Source organism: Haliotis cracherodii, unplaced genomic scaffold (genome assembly GCF_022045235.1).
Source record: "Haliotis cracherodii isolate W230 unplaced genomic scaffold, xgHalCrac1.p SCAF_3, whole genome shotgun sequence".
NCBI lineage: Eukaryota > Metazoa > Mollusca > Gastropoda > Lepetellida > Haliotidae > Haliotis > Haliotis cracherodii.
Genome location: NW_027266286.1, coordinates 13257902 through 13276092, shown reverse-complemented (window position 1 = coordinate 13276092; position 18191 = coordinate 13257902). Strand labels below are relative to the sequence as shown.

The window sequence follows — 18191 nt, the reverse complement described above, 5'->3', positions numbered from 1 at the left end:
CCAGGTGTTCGCGAAAGGATAAGCGTATATTGCCCCAACGGTGACACATGTCACAAACACATGCAAAGGCAAATCAATTGTTCACCGGAAAATAAACATGGGAACATGCAGAACTTTATTTTAGAGGCAATAAATAGGATTGAAACGTTGTGTTTGTATAAAAAAGAAGTTGTTTTCCATAGTCCTCCTTGTCATATTACTGTAGGTTAATGTTGCAGTTATACTGTGTGAGGTATATCAGTCTGAGCGCAAGGATCACTTTGTGCAACGGATATAAGGTTCTGAGAAAGTAAGTATTGAGTTGGAGTTCCGGGGCAGAATGGGCCCCTTCTACCCATCTTCAACCGACAAACAAGGTTGATAGGTAGATAGAAACACAGGAAATCTCCCAGATGTGACCTGTGTAGTCGGTCTCACTATCGACCACCGATTTGTCTGGTTCAGATTTCGATTATGCTGCAATAATGCGGCATAAAACACCATTCACGCGGTCTCGATGAGAACGTCGCTTGTTCGCCACCATTCGAACATAAGATAACGAGCAATTCATTCGTGCCAAGCGATGACAGTAGATCCTTTTTTTGACACACCATTTTCATTCTTAAAACAATTTACACCGGGGATCTTGAAGTATTGGTGCCTGAGACCACTACACGGTTTTAGAAACTAATGAATCACACCAGAGAGAGATTCACCATTCCGGCTAGGCCTCTACAGAGAGGGGTTATCCAAACAAACGCTGTCTGTACTATTACAGCTGTTAGCCTTGGTTACGGATGACAGAATAAGAAAGGACGAATTATGGTTTCTTATTTTTTCTTCGACATTCATTTCTATGTCATGATTGACCCTCTGTAGTAAACTACTTGGAATGCACGTAGAAACTCATTTTGCTTCAATGACACAACATTCGTCTTGCTTCAATTACATGACATTCGTCTTTCTTCAATGACATGACATTCGTCTTGCTTCATGGACGTGACATTCGTCTTGCTTCAATGACATGATATTCGTCTTGCTTCAATGACATGACATTCGTCTTGCTTCAATGGCATGACATTCGTCTTGCTTCAATGACATGACATTCGTCTTGCATCAATGACATGATATTCGTCTTGCTTCAATGACATGTGATATTTTCGAGTCGTGTGACGCATGACGCCTGGGCGGGGTCGCTCTGATTCCTTTAGATTGTCAACTACTGGAAGTGTTTACAATTATGTCTATGTTTAAACTAGGCTTTAAAGCATTAGGCCCAGGGAAAAGCTGTAACTTGTGTTATAGGGTATCCTGCGAAGTGGGGTTTACTTTCTCGGGTTGTCTACCTGTCGGTGAGCCGGACCTTACTTTGAAGTTTAAGGTACTTACGCGTGTGGTCAGTCGATACGTAGAACTGTCCAGTCACCAGCTACAACTGACCGTTGTAGGAGCAGCATCTTATGTTATATATTCATCCTCCAGTGCTATTTGATGGTGAACCTCGCTGACAGTGTCCCACTTGACGCATAAATCACGCCCTGACACTCGTCCAACGTTAGCAAGCTTGCGGGCTTATCTGACATATACGTATGACTCGTATTTGGAAATTGAAAAATAATTTCTTTTCTTATAGGACATACTATTGTTAACGACGTAAACACATCTTTATGCAACATATCAAGCTGTCCACATTGATTATCAGCAAGAATGGCAGGAAGGAAATTAAGGAGGAAATTTCTTGCAAAACATTTTGCATTGAAGGATACAAAAGCCAGGCCGACATGTCAATAAAACCTCAGGAAATGATGTCTGACAAACATGCCCATGGTTGTCATCCGTCACGTTTAGTGTACATTGCAGGGCGATTTTCAGCGTTGATGTTGCGAACTATAAAACCACCTCCAGCAGGTAATTCTTTTACTCCAATTATTTCGTGTCTGTAACATTCTCCGCTCTAGCTGCGTTGTCTGTAACTTTCCCTGCTCAAGCTGTAGTGTTTGTAACATTCTATTCTCTAGCCATACTGTCTGTAACATGCTCTGCTTCAGTTATTGTGTCTGTAACATTCCTTGCTCTAGCTGCGGTGTCTATAACATTCTCTGCCTCAGTTGTAGTTTTTTTGACATTCTCTTTTCCAGCTAAACTGTGATTGTAACATTTTCTTGTCCAGCTTTAGTGTCTGCTGCATTCATTACTTCAGTTGTAGTGTCCGTAACATTCTCTGCTTCAGCTATAGTGTATGTACGATTCCCTGCTTAGCTTCAGTTGCAGTGTCTACTCTAGCTGAAGTGACTGTAACATTCTCCGCTCTAGCAGCGGTGTCTGTAACATTTCCTGATCAAGCTGTAGTGTTTCTAACATTCCTTTCTCCAGCTGTAGTATATGTAACACTCTCTGCTATAGTGTCTGTAACAATCTCTTGTCCAGCTGTAGTATATGTAACACTCACTGCTATAGTGTCTGTAACATTCTCTGCGCTTCGGCCGCGGTGTCTAGACCATTCTCTGCCTCAGTTAAAGTGTCTGTAACATTCTCTGGTCCAGTTGCAGTGTCTGCGACAGTCTCTGCTCCAGTTGCAGTGTCTATTACCTTCCCTGTTTCAGCTGAAGTGTCTGTAACATTCCCTGCTTCAGCTGAAGTGTCTGTAACATTCCCTGCTCCAGCTGAAGTGTCTGTAACATTCCCTGCTTCAGCTGAAGTGTCTGTAACATTCCCTGTTCCAGCTGAAGTGTCTGTAACATTCCCTGTTTCAGCTGAAGTGTCTGTAACATTCCCTGTTCCAGCTGAAGTGTATGTAACATTCTCTTCTCTAGCCATACTGTCTGGAACAGTTTCTGCTCCAGTTATAGTGTCTGCAACGTTCCTTTCTCCAGCTGTAGTATATGTAATACTCCCTGCTATAGTGTCTGTGACAATCTCTTTCCAGCTATAGAGTCTCCAACATGTTCTACTTTAGTTATAGTGTCTGTAACATTCTCTGCGCTTCGGCCGCGGTGTCTATAACATTCTCTGCCTCAGTTATAGTGTCTGTAACATTCATTGCTCCAGATATTCTGTGTCTGTAACATTCTCTGGTCCAGTTGCAGTGTCTGTGACTGTCTCTGGTCCAGTTGCAGTGTCTGTTACCTTCCCTGTTTCAGCTGAAGTGTCTGTAACATTCCCTGTTTCAGCTGAAGTGTCTTTAACATTCTCTGTTCCAGCTGAAGTGTCTGTAGCATTCTCTGTTCCAGATGTAGTGTTTGTAACATTCTCTATTCCAGATGTAGTGTCTGTAACATTTGCTGCTCCAACGTCAGTGTCCGTAAAAACTCCTGCTTAAGTTATACTGTAACTGTGACATTCTCTTCTCCAACTATAGTGTATGTAACACTCTCTATCCCAGGTATTCAGTGTCTGTAACACTCTCTGCTTCAGTTATTGTGTCTGTAACATTCCCTGCTCCAGCTGTAGTGTCTGTAACAGTCCCTGCTCTAGCTGTAGTGTCTTTAACATTCTCTGCTTCAGCTGTTGTGTATGTAACAATCATTGCTCCAGCTGTAGTGTCTGTAGCAAACGCAGGCGACCTTTTAAACATATATTTACATGTAAATCTGCATACCTGTGTAAATATACACGTCTGAGTATACGTGTCACGTGAACGCGTTTTCTCTTGTGTGTATAGTAACACCATGAGCAAAGTTGCACCTTGTCTGGAGCTGGTGGAAATGTAAATTGCACATTTTCACTGTAAGTATATGTTCCATGTATTATTGACATGAATGAAAAATTAACATCAGAAGAACATTTCTTCACATTGTTGATTTCAATTCGCTCGAGCCTATCATTGTATTGTTTCAATGTGAGGAAATGTTCTCAAAGTGTAAAGCTGAAATAATGCGTTTCCTTCATAGTTCAATCCGTTTATTGAAGTTTGTGCTAATTATGTGTACGCAATGTAGGGTTTATGATGTGCAAAGAACTATACTGAATCGACGAACACATTGCCTCACATCCGCACTGTAACTATCAACGTGTAAATACCTTTACCTTTAACCCTGTTTCACCTGACCGGAATTCGCGTTATATTTTAATCTATGTTGTTATATGGCAGTGTGTTTTAGGGTTGAACAATGATTGTAGCTGAGTTATATTGTTTCTGGTGAGATTCGCGCAATGCATTATGTTTGGACAATGATTAGTTGTCAGGAAAGGAGTACTATTTGATGTAAGCAGTTTTAAGGAAGTTACTATATTTAGATGCTAGTCTGATATGTAATGTTCTAGTGCCGCTAGACTGGTTAGGTTACTGTGTAGAAATTTCCAGTAGCTAGTTAGACTGTATATAAGGGGGCAAGAGTTTGCTTACGCATCTCTCAGGCATTTCATTATATTGAAACCAGTTTTCGTGAGAGGATCACTAATCGTCCCTGATTCCTTGTCTAGGCCCGTCTCGGAAGCTTGACCGCCGTCGTCGCCGTGAATATATATTCATTCTCATAAACATCTAGGACTTAGTCTCCAAGAAGACCGTATGTGGAACGATCACATTGATAGCCCAGTTGAGAAAGTCAGTCCAATGATTCACTGTGTCAGGAGTTTTCGAGTATCGCTTAAATAGAAAAACACCGGAAACTATGCATAAATCTTTCATATTACCGATATTTGATTATTGTTGCCACACATGGGACAACTGTACAAAAGAAAAGACGTTACTACTTGAAAAACTGAATTTAGATCCACTCAGAACTATTTGTGGGGCTGTTCGTGTCACTAGTCACGGTAAATTTTATAAAGAAACAAATATTACGTCATTAGAAGAAAGAAGGCATTTTCAAAAGTCTGCAAATAGCCTGCCGTAAATGATAAAAAAACTGATTTACCGCTATGACGTCAAAAGGCGACAGAGAGGGTTACACACGTTCAAAGGAAAGGGGGCATAACTCCGCTATGCATAGCACTAGTTTATTGTAACTAGGGTCACTTGGTGAGAATTTGCTGTGGGTAAGGACAGTGTATTTTCGTGGTGTTTTGTTTACTAGGAACCACACTATTCCAACACAAATATCGATATTGAAACTGTATACGTTGAGGCATAAAAAACCCATCAGAAATGATGAAATAATACTTCATAAAAAATGAGTGATAGCGAAATGGATGGCCCTATGTAAACCATAGATTAGTCCTTAGATTCCAACATTCTCCTGATTGTGCAAGTGTAATTTGACTAATGTTGCACCTATCTAATTGGATCACTGGCAGTATCATCAAATGTAATTAATTACTAAGAAAATGACACAATTCTAATTTTCGTTCATGATATGGAAAAAGTCCATGTGTAAAACGGAATTAGACGCTTTTTCGACACAACATAAAAAGACTGCGTTTACCATGTAAATAATGTCTTGAATAGATAAACAATTCAATAATGTACAGTGTATCTTAATTGCACAAGACACGCACCTGTTTGGCATCAAATTTACGTAATCAGGTACTCAAAAAATTATTTCATACCAAACAAAATTATTATTCAATATCGGACATGTATTTGTTCATTATTATGTAATTATTTCTCATCATCTTGTCTCAAAATTATACCATAAAAGATCCGAAGAAAGCTCTCTTGGTACTGAATAATCAGGATAATCGTATAAGGATAATCGTCCACCAACGGGGTACATGGCACGGGTTATATTTTAAAACTATTTTACAATTCTTGTATAAATATAGTCAACAGTTTAATATCTTGTGGTCACAATATTTGATAAAGGATGAACCCATTGATTATATAATGCGAAACTAGAGGAATAATTCATTAGTCGTTTGTGACTAACGCGCACCTGGCGAATCGTTAGATGTCACTGTTCTGTATGTCAAACGGCATAAAAAAAAATCCAAGACAAGGACAATTCTTCTAGAAATGTGTGCATATATTTTAACGACAAATAATATCAATTTCCTTTAAGTTATATCTTCAGTTTAGTTATACAGCTATTCGTTGACACTGTTTATATGAACTTATAATATTGACTATTCGCTCCCTAGAAAAACATACATGTTGCAGCTGCATTTACATTTCATCTAGTATCACTTGTCCAAAATAAAGAAATATCGTATATGACACATATAAACTTATCAATTTCATATGTAAACATTGTTCAAACAAACAGGATATTATTAAAGGTTCATACATGTTGTGGCCTATATCTACTTATGATATCATACTGAACATTGATTAATATCCAAAGTGAAATTAAATGTGTGAAAAAATGTACACAAAACATGCACGATCTACATCATAATTGAAACTGTAAATAGACTGCTAGGACACAATGATCGTGTGTACTTTCATTCAAGGACCTTCACCTCAAAGAAATTACCTAATATGTATAACATATGTTGACGTATGACATCACTACCGGTGACCGACTTTTACAAAATGGCGTGTTCACTGTCTACAGTACGCGGGATTTTACGAGGGGACTTTCGTTGATTCAGGGTTCGTATATACATAAATGTGACATGTAAGAAATCAGACCCATTCTGACAATCTGTGTACTGTTATTTTTTGTTATATTTTTCATTGAACGGAAATTCCGATAAATACCGATAAATACCGTTGTCGTTGTGCGTGATTTTGCGTCAGTCATGGCGTCACACTGGACAGGATCTTCGACAAGTTCTGTTGAAAATGTCAAATCATTGCAATGTATGTATTCCCTAATTCACCCTACGATTCTCTTCCCGTGTATATTCTGAAAATGCTGAGCCAATGTACTCAACGAATAGACAAATGGCTTTGTTTACATTTCCAACAAGTGCACTTTTTTCAGCGTTCGTTTTAACACCTCATTTATTTTGCTTCATTACATCTAGACAATTTGTATTGTGACAAAGACCATTTGGCATTTGATTCTAAAATGTATGAGGAATTCAAGGATGTAGGTATCGCAGCTGATTTTAAAATATACGTGATGGTATTTGCGTCTCATTACCGGTGTACGTATAACGTGATTTTGTAAACACTATCCAATATGGCTGACACAAAACGACAGAGCAAATAAAGGTAAAAAGCCCCAGTGGCAACAAACTGAAGGAATATCAAAACTTGAATAATAGGCGGTAGACTCTGGGAGTGGGGTAGAATATATGCCAGTTCATCACCGGTTAGACCAACGATGTAAAAAATGGTAGAACGATGAAATCTATATCTCTCAAAGAACTCTTCGTCGTTGTACAGATCAAGAGGGTTGAATCAGTCTCGAAATGTCCGATGAATTGCTATTTTGGCCTTTTTAGCCCGTAGGCGACGCATGAGGCGAACAACCTCCGACATCTTTCTTGCTTCAAATTTTGTCTTAAGTCTACTCAGGGGCAGTCTTAGGACTTAAGATCAAATTTTGTCTTAGGCTTAAAATATTCTCATAGATTGTGCTTCGTGATCCCCGATTTAAGACAAAATATGATCTTAAGTTGGTTTCCTGATCCCGGGCCATGGAATGAGCTATTGGAATCTTACATAGACAATTTGTCATATAGCACGGAGTGCCGTATCCAACAGTGTCTGGACGGAAGCGGGACAGTTACCGACTATTGACTATAATATCTGATGAGACAACAGTCTTATACAATTTGTTTTGGCAAAATCTGAGAATAAAATTCGTATTATTGATTAACAAAATAATTATAATTGAAAGTTATTTTTTATAGCCTCAGTGTATGGACTATTAATCCAGACCCTTATACAAGGGACAACATGACTTCTGAACGATTTTAAAAAAATCAATCTATTTTGTGGCAACTGGTAGGAATTATTGACGCAATTGGTTAAATGCCTTTAACGAAAGTTTTGCTGAAGTAATCACGCCCCGTTCGGTTCAGGTAGACTCAGGAGAAGACATATCATTGTTTGGTCACTACTTCATGACATACATGTTTTCAAAAAGTTTATGATTATAATGAACGAATAGGGAATACATTACACCCGGTATTGAAGTATGACAATAGATGTTATAACTACCAACGAGCTTGATAGACGATAGGGGTAAGAGGGGAAATTTCCAAGTTTGCCTGTCGTGATTGGTGGAGCGTAATACCGCCACGATTTGTCAAACATTCATTTATTCGGAGAGGCATACTCCACATGTTTGAGGCATTGTTTGGCACATGACAACGGAGTTTTGTTAATTAAATATGTCTTCGCGCAATACTGCACATAATTTGACGTATTACCTTTCAAAGTGGTGGTCCTTAGCAAATTATGAGTAGTATTTTCCCGCGTGCATTGAGTGATGCGTCATCGTGCACATTTTACACAAAAGGTTCTGATTTAATCATAATTTTCTCTTGTACATTTGATGTACATTATCAATTTTCACAACAATGGAAAGTTGTTTAATGATGGCAAATTACAATATGTCCCCGGCAACCTGAGCTGGTTGTTTGTTGCAACTGATTGAATCAGTTGGTCAGGTTCGATTACTTGGTATTAATCACCAATCTGAGTTCCAATGAAATAAGTCGACTTGTTATGTCTCACAACTTATTAATTTCACAGCATAAATGTAGTGTGTGCATATCCCTGTGGACATATCTGAAGTAAGGACAAACAAGGACAACAAAAGTAATAAGATAACAAAAGGTGGAAACTAACAAGACAGGCAAACAGATAATTGGCGATGATAGGTGATCAGCAAAATACAATGGAAGCCAACACTTTACAGTAACTAGAGCTGAGTAAGCATATACTCCGAAACGTTGTGTTTCCTCATAATAACGTTGACACCTATAAATTCACGGCAGTACTCCTAATGGCTTGTATTATTGGTGTGTTTTTTTGTATGGCAAAATACTCAAAATGACTTCAGTCACACTATTATCCTTCCCCTTCCACTCCCTGTAAGAAAAGTGCAATATCGAACAGCGTGGTATGGGTTAATATAGTTTCTAGAGATTAGAGTATGTCGTTCATTGAGGCTGTTCACTGAGCCGTATTGTGCAGCCAACCGTAAATAAAAGGACACTCCACTTATCTTCCTTATCCGTTGCCAGATACATACGAATCTGCAGAAGATATTACACGGGCTTTTCTTAACGTTGCTCATTAAGAGAATTAAGGTGGCCCTGGCCTTAAAAAAGACTTCGGTTCTGGATTATTCAAATGAAGCATTGTCCGCCATGTGTATGATGTCTATCGTCAGTGATTCAATCAACACTGATTAGCTATATACTTCGCGTCGCGGGGCTGTCGCCCAGTGGGGATACGAGAGACACACGTACATCAGCGACTGAAGTATCACCCTCTCCTCCATCTACCATCCTGGCAGTATCTGACACTGGATTGTACACCTCCATACACGTAAAGTAACACTATTCACTCTTGTATTGTCATTTACCGATCAGTGTAACTTTGTGTTCTATGGCAGTAAATTCACATTTGATTGTTGTAATTGCTATTGATGGTACGTTATTATCACATACTGATTGGGAAGTCCCATGGTTGTTTGAATTATGTGTTTGTTCTTTGTATATGGTCATGGTTCCAGGGGATTTTCAGTTGATCAAGCATGACTCGGATTTGGAACTTTACAAATAATCCCTGATAAGAAGAGATTATTTGTAATATTTGTAAAGTTAATGACGTATACACATCTTTATCATATAATGGGTAGATTTCTCGGCAGGATAAAGCCAACGGATAAAAACGATATCAGTTGGGGTCATATGCAGATAGAGATGCACAAAGGGCAGTTACTCTAGCGGACAGACCGATGGATTGCCGCGAAATGCAAGTAAAAACAAATCTTGTTTTGCGTACATGCTGCTTCACCACTGCTTTAGAAACAGATTTCAGTTGTAACTATATTGGCTACTGTCACTGTGCGACTGACACGTCACTTACCCTGTGACGTAATCAATATTGCGTGGATTCCAGGAAAACTCGCAATGTTTAGGTAATGTTTATGAGAGAGGGAAATCGATTTTCAAGCACAGAATTAAAGAATGACATTATATGATAAAGAGGTTATCACGCTTGTGTGTTTGGGGATGGTAGGTATCCTGTATTAGGAATAAACACTATGTATTTAGCTCGCCAAGGCTCAATAAATACAATGTTTACTCCTAATGTAGGATATTTACCATCCCCAAACACCCTCGCGTGATAACCTGTATTCATTCATTTTATTTCCAAAACATATAGGCCACAGGCCTTTGTGCACAAAAGCTGAGTAACCGCTATTTATGCAACATTGTAGCTGTCCGCGTTACTAGGTCTTAATAGCATAAAGAAAGCATTTTTGCTTTGATGGATATTAAAGCAAGGCCGACGAGGAAAAATATAACGTGACAATAAAACCTCAGGAAATGATGTCTGACAAACACGTCCATGGTTGTCATCCGTCCCTTTTAGTGTACATTGCAGGGCGATTTTAAGCGTTGATGTTGCGAACTATAAAACCATTCATCCTTAACGTAGGTGTAATTTCTTAGATTCCGTCGTGCATAGTTTAAAAAATTAATAGCATTGTGTGTACCTTTGCTCCAGCATTTGACGTTCTCTGCTCAAGTTGTAGCGTCTGTAACATTCTCTGCTCCATCTATAGTGACTGTAACATTGCCTACACCAGTTGTAGTGTCTATACCAGTCTGTGTATCAAACGCATGAACCATTTTAAACATTTATTTACAATTACTCACACGAGTATATATACTCAGGTATACTATACCCCGTTCACATGCACATCTCTCTCTATATGTGTGTAAATATAAACGCGTGAATATACGTGTCATGTAAACATGTTACTTCTTGTGTCTATATTAACACCAGGTGCAACGTTGCACCTTGTCTGGAGCTGGTGCAAATGTAAATTTACACAAGAGCAAATTTTCACTCTAAGTATATGTTCCATGTATTATGGAAAAAATAAAAAAACACTACAGAACATTTCTTCGCAATACTGATTACAATTCTGGCGAGTCTTTCATTGTATGTGAGTAAATGTACTCACAGAGTAAAGCTGAAATAATGAGTTTCCTTTATAAATTAAATCCGCTCATTGGAGTTCAAAGTTTGTGCAAATTATGTGTACGAAATGTAGGGTTTATGATGTGCAAACAACTATACTGAATTAGCGAACGCATTGCCTCATATCGGCACTAACTATCAAGGAGCAAATACCTTTGCTACCCTGGGTTTACAACCTTCGTCAGTTATTCAAATATGGACCAAACAACCGTGACAAACCGTATCCCCGACTCACATATACCATAATCATTAATACAATCAAGGAAGGACCTTCTTTACAGCCACAGAAAGTATTTGAGACAAGTCGAATTTATATCATGTAGATTCTCAAAAAACTCAAAGGATTTGCTCGACCTTTTTGACCTTTCAGAAAAGAACCAAGTTCCATTTTGTCAAAACATTTGATTTTTCATTTTTGTACACCACCATCCCACATGACAAACGTAAGGAAATACTTCACTTGATCTATGGGGCTTTTGTTACAAAGCTTAGTGACCACAGCAACAGTTACGAATTTATATTCAGCGGTTAAGGAGAATGAGTAAAAAATGAAAGCAAATGCTTTCTGAGAAATGTGAATTGCCGGACGTCCTCATTGATAACGTAAAATTTGGGGGTAAGATATTTGGGCAAGGCGGAGGCATCTCCATGGGCACTTGGGCACTTGCTGATCTGTTTCTTTATGCATATGAATCGAACTTTCTGCTCGGATTGGCAAAGTCAAAACATGGTAATTTGGCCAAGAAGTTTAACTCAAGCTTAAGGTATATATCCATGATCTGATGTCGTTCAATAACAATCAATTAGCCAATTCCCTTTCACTGATTTACTCACCTGGACTTGAACTAAAGGAGACCGCTGAGGCCGCCTCATCTGTTTCATATTTAGATCTCTGCATAAAGAATCAAAGTGCCTTAATACTCTCCACAAGTCTGTATGACAAGAGGAATTACTTCAACTTTCCATCGTCAAATCCCCTTATGTCGAGCAATATTCCAGAAGCTCCAGCCTTTGGTGTTTACATTTTACCACTTTTTGAGATACAATAGAGCAAACTCTTTCTACCAAGATTTCAAAGAGCGTCATAGTACTCAAAAGCTGTTTGAACAAGGTTACAACATATCAAATAAAGTAATCAAGTAAAATGTGGAGGACATTTCCAACTTCGACGCACCAGGGACAAAAGTGATGACCGATGCAATTCGCTATTATAACTTGCACCATATGTTCCCATGTTTTTTCAGGTGAACTATTGACTTGCTTTTGCACGTGTTTGTGATGGGTGCCAACGGTGGGGCAGGATACGCTCACCTTTTCGCAAACATCTGGTATCATCACTATTTGATAGTGATTCATAAACACATCCTCATGATATAGTCAGACTCTGCTTTATGCAGAGATATCTATTTTTTTTTCGCTTTATTCACCCGACCAGAATCGACGTAATATCAAAAGTTATGTCTACCAAATATAAGGGAAAAATGAATTTAAATTTGGTTTGAAAAGCAGCAAGTGAATCCTTAGAATTCAGTTGTACATTAACTCACGCAATCCAGCACAATGATAGCGGTCAATGAACACATTTTAAAATAAATTTACCACACATACGTGTATATTTGGCGTTGTGTGGTGTACCGCGGTACGTGTCGGATCGGTGCGTGTCAGTTAATTAAATCTGACTTTGGGCTGTTTCCTGTTTCTAGTATCATAAGCATTCTCTTCTAAAAGCAGAGTCTATTATACGATTCCGACTATATGATCAACATGGCTTTATGAATCACTATAAAATACTGATGATACCAGGTATTTGCGAAAAGGTGAGCGTTTCCTGCCCCGTCAATGACACACGTGTCTAGTTGACTTTAGACTGATTCGTACAATCGACTTTGCTTTTGGCTGACATTTCTGAAGAATATGTAATGTTTTTTCAACTTTCGATTCGCGTTATGACGCTGTCTGAACTTTATGCCAGTAGATATATCATACAGTGCCCCTCATTCATGATGAATATTGTCTGACAGGTGAAAGAAGTCCATGATAATATTTTGCACAATTAGCTTAAATATATTGATAGTTAAAATGCCAAATTTACATAAAAACACAACACACATTAATGGATTTGCATTCGTCTTGTTCCAACCCCAAGATTGCCTCCTTGATTCGCCCGAATGCGTTAAAGTATCATTGTGTTGATCCCTGATGACAACTCTTAAAATTCCAGATTTCGACTTGTACCATAGTACGTCATACTTACTGAAGAATTTCTTTTATCGCCTTATGAAGTTTGGCTTTGTCCCAGTTGACTTCATGCGCCTAGGGTAGATGTGTTTCAGCTAGTAATATTTTATCTCTCGAAACCCGTTTTGGTTTTAAAAAATAAAACCAGAAATTATTTCAAGATTACATACCAATTCATTTTCTTTTGTGCACCGACATTTGAAATCGAGAACAAAGTGTTTTATTTTCCACTGTGCTTGTAATGCACGCGAAAGTAAAATTTTTTGATGTAATCTTCAAAAGTGTTTACGAAGTCGTTATTTTATACTGCCTTGTGGTTGTCGTATGCATACTATTGTATTATTGTATTAAGTGGAAAAATATTGTATTGTAAGTTTTCTATATAAAGTTATTGTATTGTAAGTTTTGTATATAAAGTTATCAATGTGTGGATGGATCATTATTCAACGTTGAAATGTTATCCTTATTCTGTTCAGAATTGATCACACATGAACAATGTTGTGTGATTGTAAATTTTGTATGTGTGAGTCAGAATTCATCGTTGAAAAGTGATCGATGTAGGACCCGTATTCTGGTCAAAATGTTTTTTGGGAGTTATTTCCTGTTGTTTGTTTTAAATATTAAACGTAATAATGTGAAGTGTCATTATTCAGCGTCGAAAATCAAACCAGGTGTACTGTTCAACAGGGATGTTTTGATTTTTACTTTTCAACAAAAAAAGGGGATATTTTGCATAGTTGACTAATGAACCAGGGTCACTTTTCAACGGGTCTCACTATTAAACGTTTCACCGGCGCTACAATCACCAACAAGAGTGTCTCTCCCGTCTCGGGTGATATACCTTCCGTTTGCTCTTCACCTCCCGCAGTCCCTGTCCACCCCCCAAACAGGACGGTCATTTGAGACGATGGACTATGCTAGAAGGCCATGGTGGGCTGTTTGTAGACGTGGTTCGCGTCCTTCTTTGTTCAGTGAGACCCGTAAAGAGGTTAGAATTGGTCTTTGGCAACCTATGCTTATCGTGAGGCGTCTGTGCTTATCGTAAAAGGCGTCTTACGGGATGGGGTGATCATGCTCGCTGACTTGGTGGATGCATGTCATCTCATCCCATTTGGATAAATGTTCATGATATCAATCATTGGAACGTCAGAGAGCCGTCATACAGCTTGAATATTGCTGAGTGTGGCGTTAAATAGCAAACAAAGTGTTCAGTGACTCCCTGCTGTGTTAATATAGTATTTAAAATGTTTACATATGTCACACACGGTCAAAAACCGGAAGAGACGTCTTCATACCAAGAAGGTGTACTTAACCGCTTGTCAATATATAAGGTTATAATCATTGTGGTAGATTAATATGCATAACTAAATGTACTTGATGTTTTATACTGATAAGTTGTCCTCAGTATATTGTCCTTTGAATATAATATTTTGATATCAATACTGACAACTTGTTGATTTGTTGATATTTTATTCCGCTTGACCCCAAACACGGGTGAGCGGCAACAACATCACACCCACAGTAAGTTTATATTATTCGGTGAATATCGCAGATATTCACTTCAAACAAAAGTCATTACGATACAGTACATACATTGTTTGTTTGCTTGGGTCTTTTGCAACTGTCTATCGTGGGAGAATGGATGACTCCTACACAGTAAAACCAATAATGGTATTAATGTGTTTCAAAAATACAAGATCGATGTATTCTTGTTGCAGGCCATTTCATTTTTTTCAACAGTGTGAATGAAGTATAATTCTTTTTTTTCATAAATTTTAGGGAACCATATTATTTTTCACATACGATCCACACTTCCCCAAAGAAGGATCGGTCACTTACGTGTCATTATAATATTTCTATGTATAAAGATTTGTGATGGTGATGTATTCTTTGGTTTCAGACATAATGCTGAGGGCACTGCTTGTTGTGCTGACAGTGAATCTGTGCCAAGGAAGTGGACATGTTTGTGACTTGTATTTTGACAAACAATATGGAGGCATCTTTGCTGACTGTACGGGGAGAAAACTCCAACAGGTTCCAAACTACCTTCCGGGAAACATAACAACCCTGGATATCAGTGGGAATGATCTGAAAATAGTCCAAAATAACACATTTTACAAATTTAACAAGCTCATTTATCTGAACATGAACATGAACCTTTTGTCAAAGTTTGAGCCACGGGCATTTAGTGGCTTGTTCAATCTTACCACTCTCCTTCTTGCCCGAAACAAATTAAGAGACGACAAAATTTCTTTCCCAGATGAACTTTTCCAGGACCTTACAAGTTTGCAAACTCTTAATATCGAACAGAATGGAATGTCCTCGTATCCAGATTGGGTGTTTCTTCCTCTCGTCAACCTCCACAGTCTGTATATTGACTCAGTTCCTGCTCCTTTGTTTGGTTCAGGATTCTCCAAACTAGCAAATTTGAAATTGTTACAGATGGATTCACGGTTTCTGTATGAAGGAACATGTTCAACCGCACATCTCACAAATGAAACATTTCAGAGTCTAATTGAAACCAAACTTGAAGTTTTGATTTTAAACTTTTGCTCACATTTATCACACTGCGAGTCTGGCGTTTTAGAGCCACTAATATTTCTAAAACATTTGGAACTTACCCATAATCAAATAGGAATTCACAATGCTTTACATCTTCTGCATCCCTTCGTAAAACAGAATATGAATAGAATTTGGTTCAATAGTACATTCAAGTTCAAAACGCAAAATGAAAAAGACATTGTCGATAGAGTCCTAACTAAACAAAGTATGCGTTATTTGACCCAAATATGTGTCACTGAAGTATCTTTGAGAAGTAACCAAATATATTTGATTGAATTTGCATCAATTTACAAAGATCCGTTTGAAGGATGTGTGAAAGTGCTGGATGTGTCTGACAACTATATTGTTGGGGATGTGGTTATAATTTTTTTCCTGCTCAAATTTTCTAAACTTGAATATTTGGATGTCAGCTTTCAAAGACAGGATGATGACTTTCCAAGTTCTGCTACATTAAATGGAATGATTTCTGTAACAATCAAATTGCCCCCTAACCTTGTGTATTTTGGTTTTTCTGGTTCAATGACAGGTGCCAAAGGTATGAAAGAAATTGTCTTTCAAAACACACACAATCTTGAAACTGTAATGTTTGCTTTTAACTTCTTGTTTGGTTTAATGAACATGAGGGGTTTGGAAAATGTGAGTAATGTTGATTTGTCAGGAAATAAGCTTGCCAATGCGTTTGATTTTCACTCATTTGCAAACGCAAAGCGGTTATCTTTACGAAATTGCAAATTACATTTTGTCCTTGAACCCTTTAGTGCACACAGCATATTCAGTTCAATGAAATCTTTGGAATATTTGGATGTCTCCATGAATCAGCTCCGATTTATACAACTACTTCCACTTTCAGATACAATCGTTCATCTAAATCTATCGCATAATGAGTTTGATACCATTCCCATTGAAACACTTGATTATCCACGCCTTATCCATATCGATTTGTCATTCAACCTCATTGGATATCTGGATAAAGATACCAGATCGAAACTCGACTTGTCAGCTGAAAAGAACAACCTCAAACTTATTGTACAAGGAAACACCTTTTCGTGTAGCTGTGAAAATCTAGACTTCATTCTTTGGTTGATGGATACACCAGTGATTTCTGAGTCTGACAGGAACTTCGCGTGCATTCTGAATAATGGCACAATGACTGGAACCGTTGATGTGGCCCACAATTATAAAAGTCTAAATCGCTACTGTACAGGGAAATTGACCCTCAGTCTCTCAGTCACATTTATGGTGGTAATATTTACTTCCATTTCTGCATCATACATGCTCTCCAAGAATCCAATGCGATATCGTAATGCTTTGATGAGAATATTTGGATTAGGAATCAAATATTTAACACCCAAAGATTTTGCTTTCACCTTCTTTGTCGGATATTGTGGCGCTGATATCCCTTTTATCTATCAGAAACTGCGACCAGCATTGGAACTGCATAATTCCCCTGTACGTCTCTTTCTGAAGGATCGTGATGTTCTTCCGGGGGTTGTTATCGCCGACGGTATTATTTGCGGTATCACTAACAGTTGGAAGTCTGTCCTGGTGATTTCAGATGACTTTCTTGAAGATGTGTCTCAGTGGTCACAGTTTACTATTGATGCAGCCCTGTACTCCTTATCGGATCTTATTCCTAACCGTATTATTGTGCTACTTGTGGGCGCTGTGCAGGTGGAGGATCTCCCCGAGAGTCTGTTGAATGTGGTGGAAGAGGAGTGCATACTGCGTGTTGAGGATTACCAGAATGGAGGTGAGACTCTGTGGAAGGATCTGAGAAAAATTGCCGGTGATTGATAAGGTCAAACGTCTTCATTGTTAGAACTTCTATGCAGCAACCCAATGGATGGTAGGAAGAGAGTTCAACTGGTTGAGGACTAGCTGCCCTATTGCAATGTCCTGGTTGCTGTCGTTCTGTGTGCACCTTTTCATATTTTTTTAATGTCAGATGATTTGGCCAAAAAGTACTGTGATCTGAATTTGAAACAATGTTTGAAATTGTGAATTAATTGTAAATTAATTGTTATGAAAATATGTCTACATACATATGTAATGTCTTCGGTACACTTACATCTGTACTTATACGGTTTACATATCCCTTGAGTTCTATCTATTCCAATATGTTTTTGTTTTTTTCAAATTAAGAATTTATCAGAATTGCATCCAAATGAGCTGTAATTTATGCGTATGTTTGTATGGTTGCATTCAGTATTAATTTAGAAATATGAAAACTGTAAATAAGGGTTGCATTTCCTTAAAACCCTTAATGATGTCAACCTTTGTAAATACATATCCGTTAATTGTAGTACAGCTGATATGTTTGGCTTTGATAATCGTTGATTATTACAAACATATCTATAACCATGATTTTATCTGTTTATCTGGCTTTTATTATCTATTTATATGGCTTTAT

General features: G+C 38.1%; 1 protein-coding gene across 1 annotated transcript; it reads left to right on the top strand.

Moving 5' to 3' along the window:
* Positions 1–9026: 9026 nt before the first annotated feature.
* On the top strand, positions 9027–17862 carry LOC139474844 (toll-like receptor 4). The gene is made up of 2 exons (XM_071257992.1): positions 9027–9313; positions 15120–17862. The coding sequence occupies exon 2, from the start codon at positions 15125–15127 to the stop codon at positions 17573–17575; it is 2451 nt and encodes an 816-aa protein (XP_071114093.1). The 5' UTR covers positions 9027–9313; positions 15120–15124; the 3' UTR covers positions 17576–17862.
* The last annotated feature ends 329 nt before the right edge of the window (positions 17863–18191 follow it).

What these genes read in the sequence shown, in the direction of transcription:
- LOC139474844 (XM_071257992.1), top strand. Translation starts at nt 15,125, where the DNA reads ATGCTGAGGGCACTGCTTGTTGTGCTGACAGTGAATCTGTGCCAAGGA.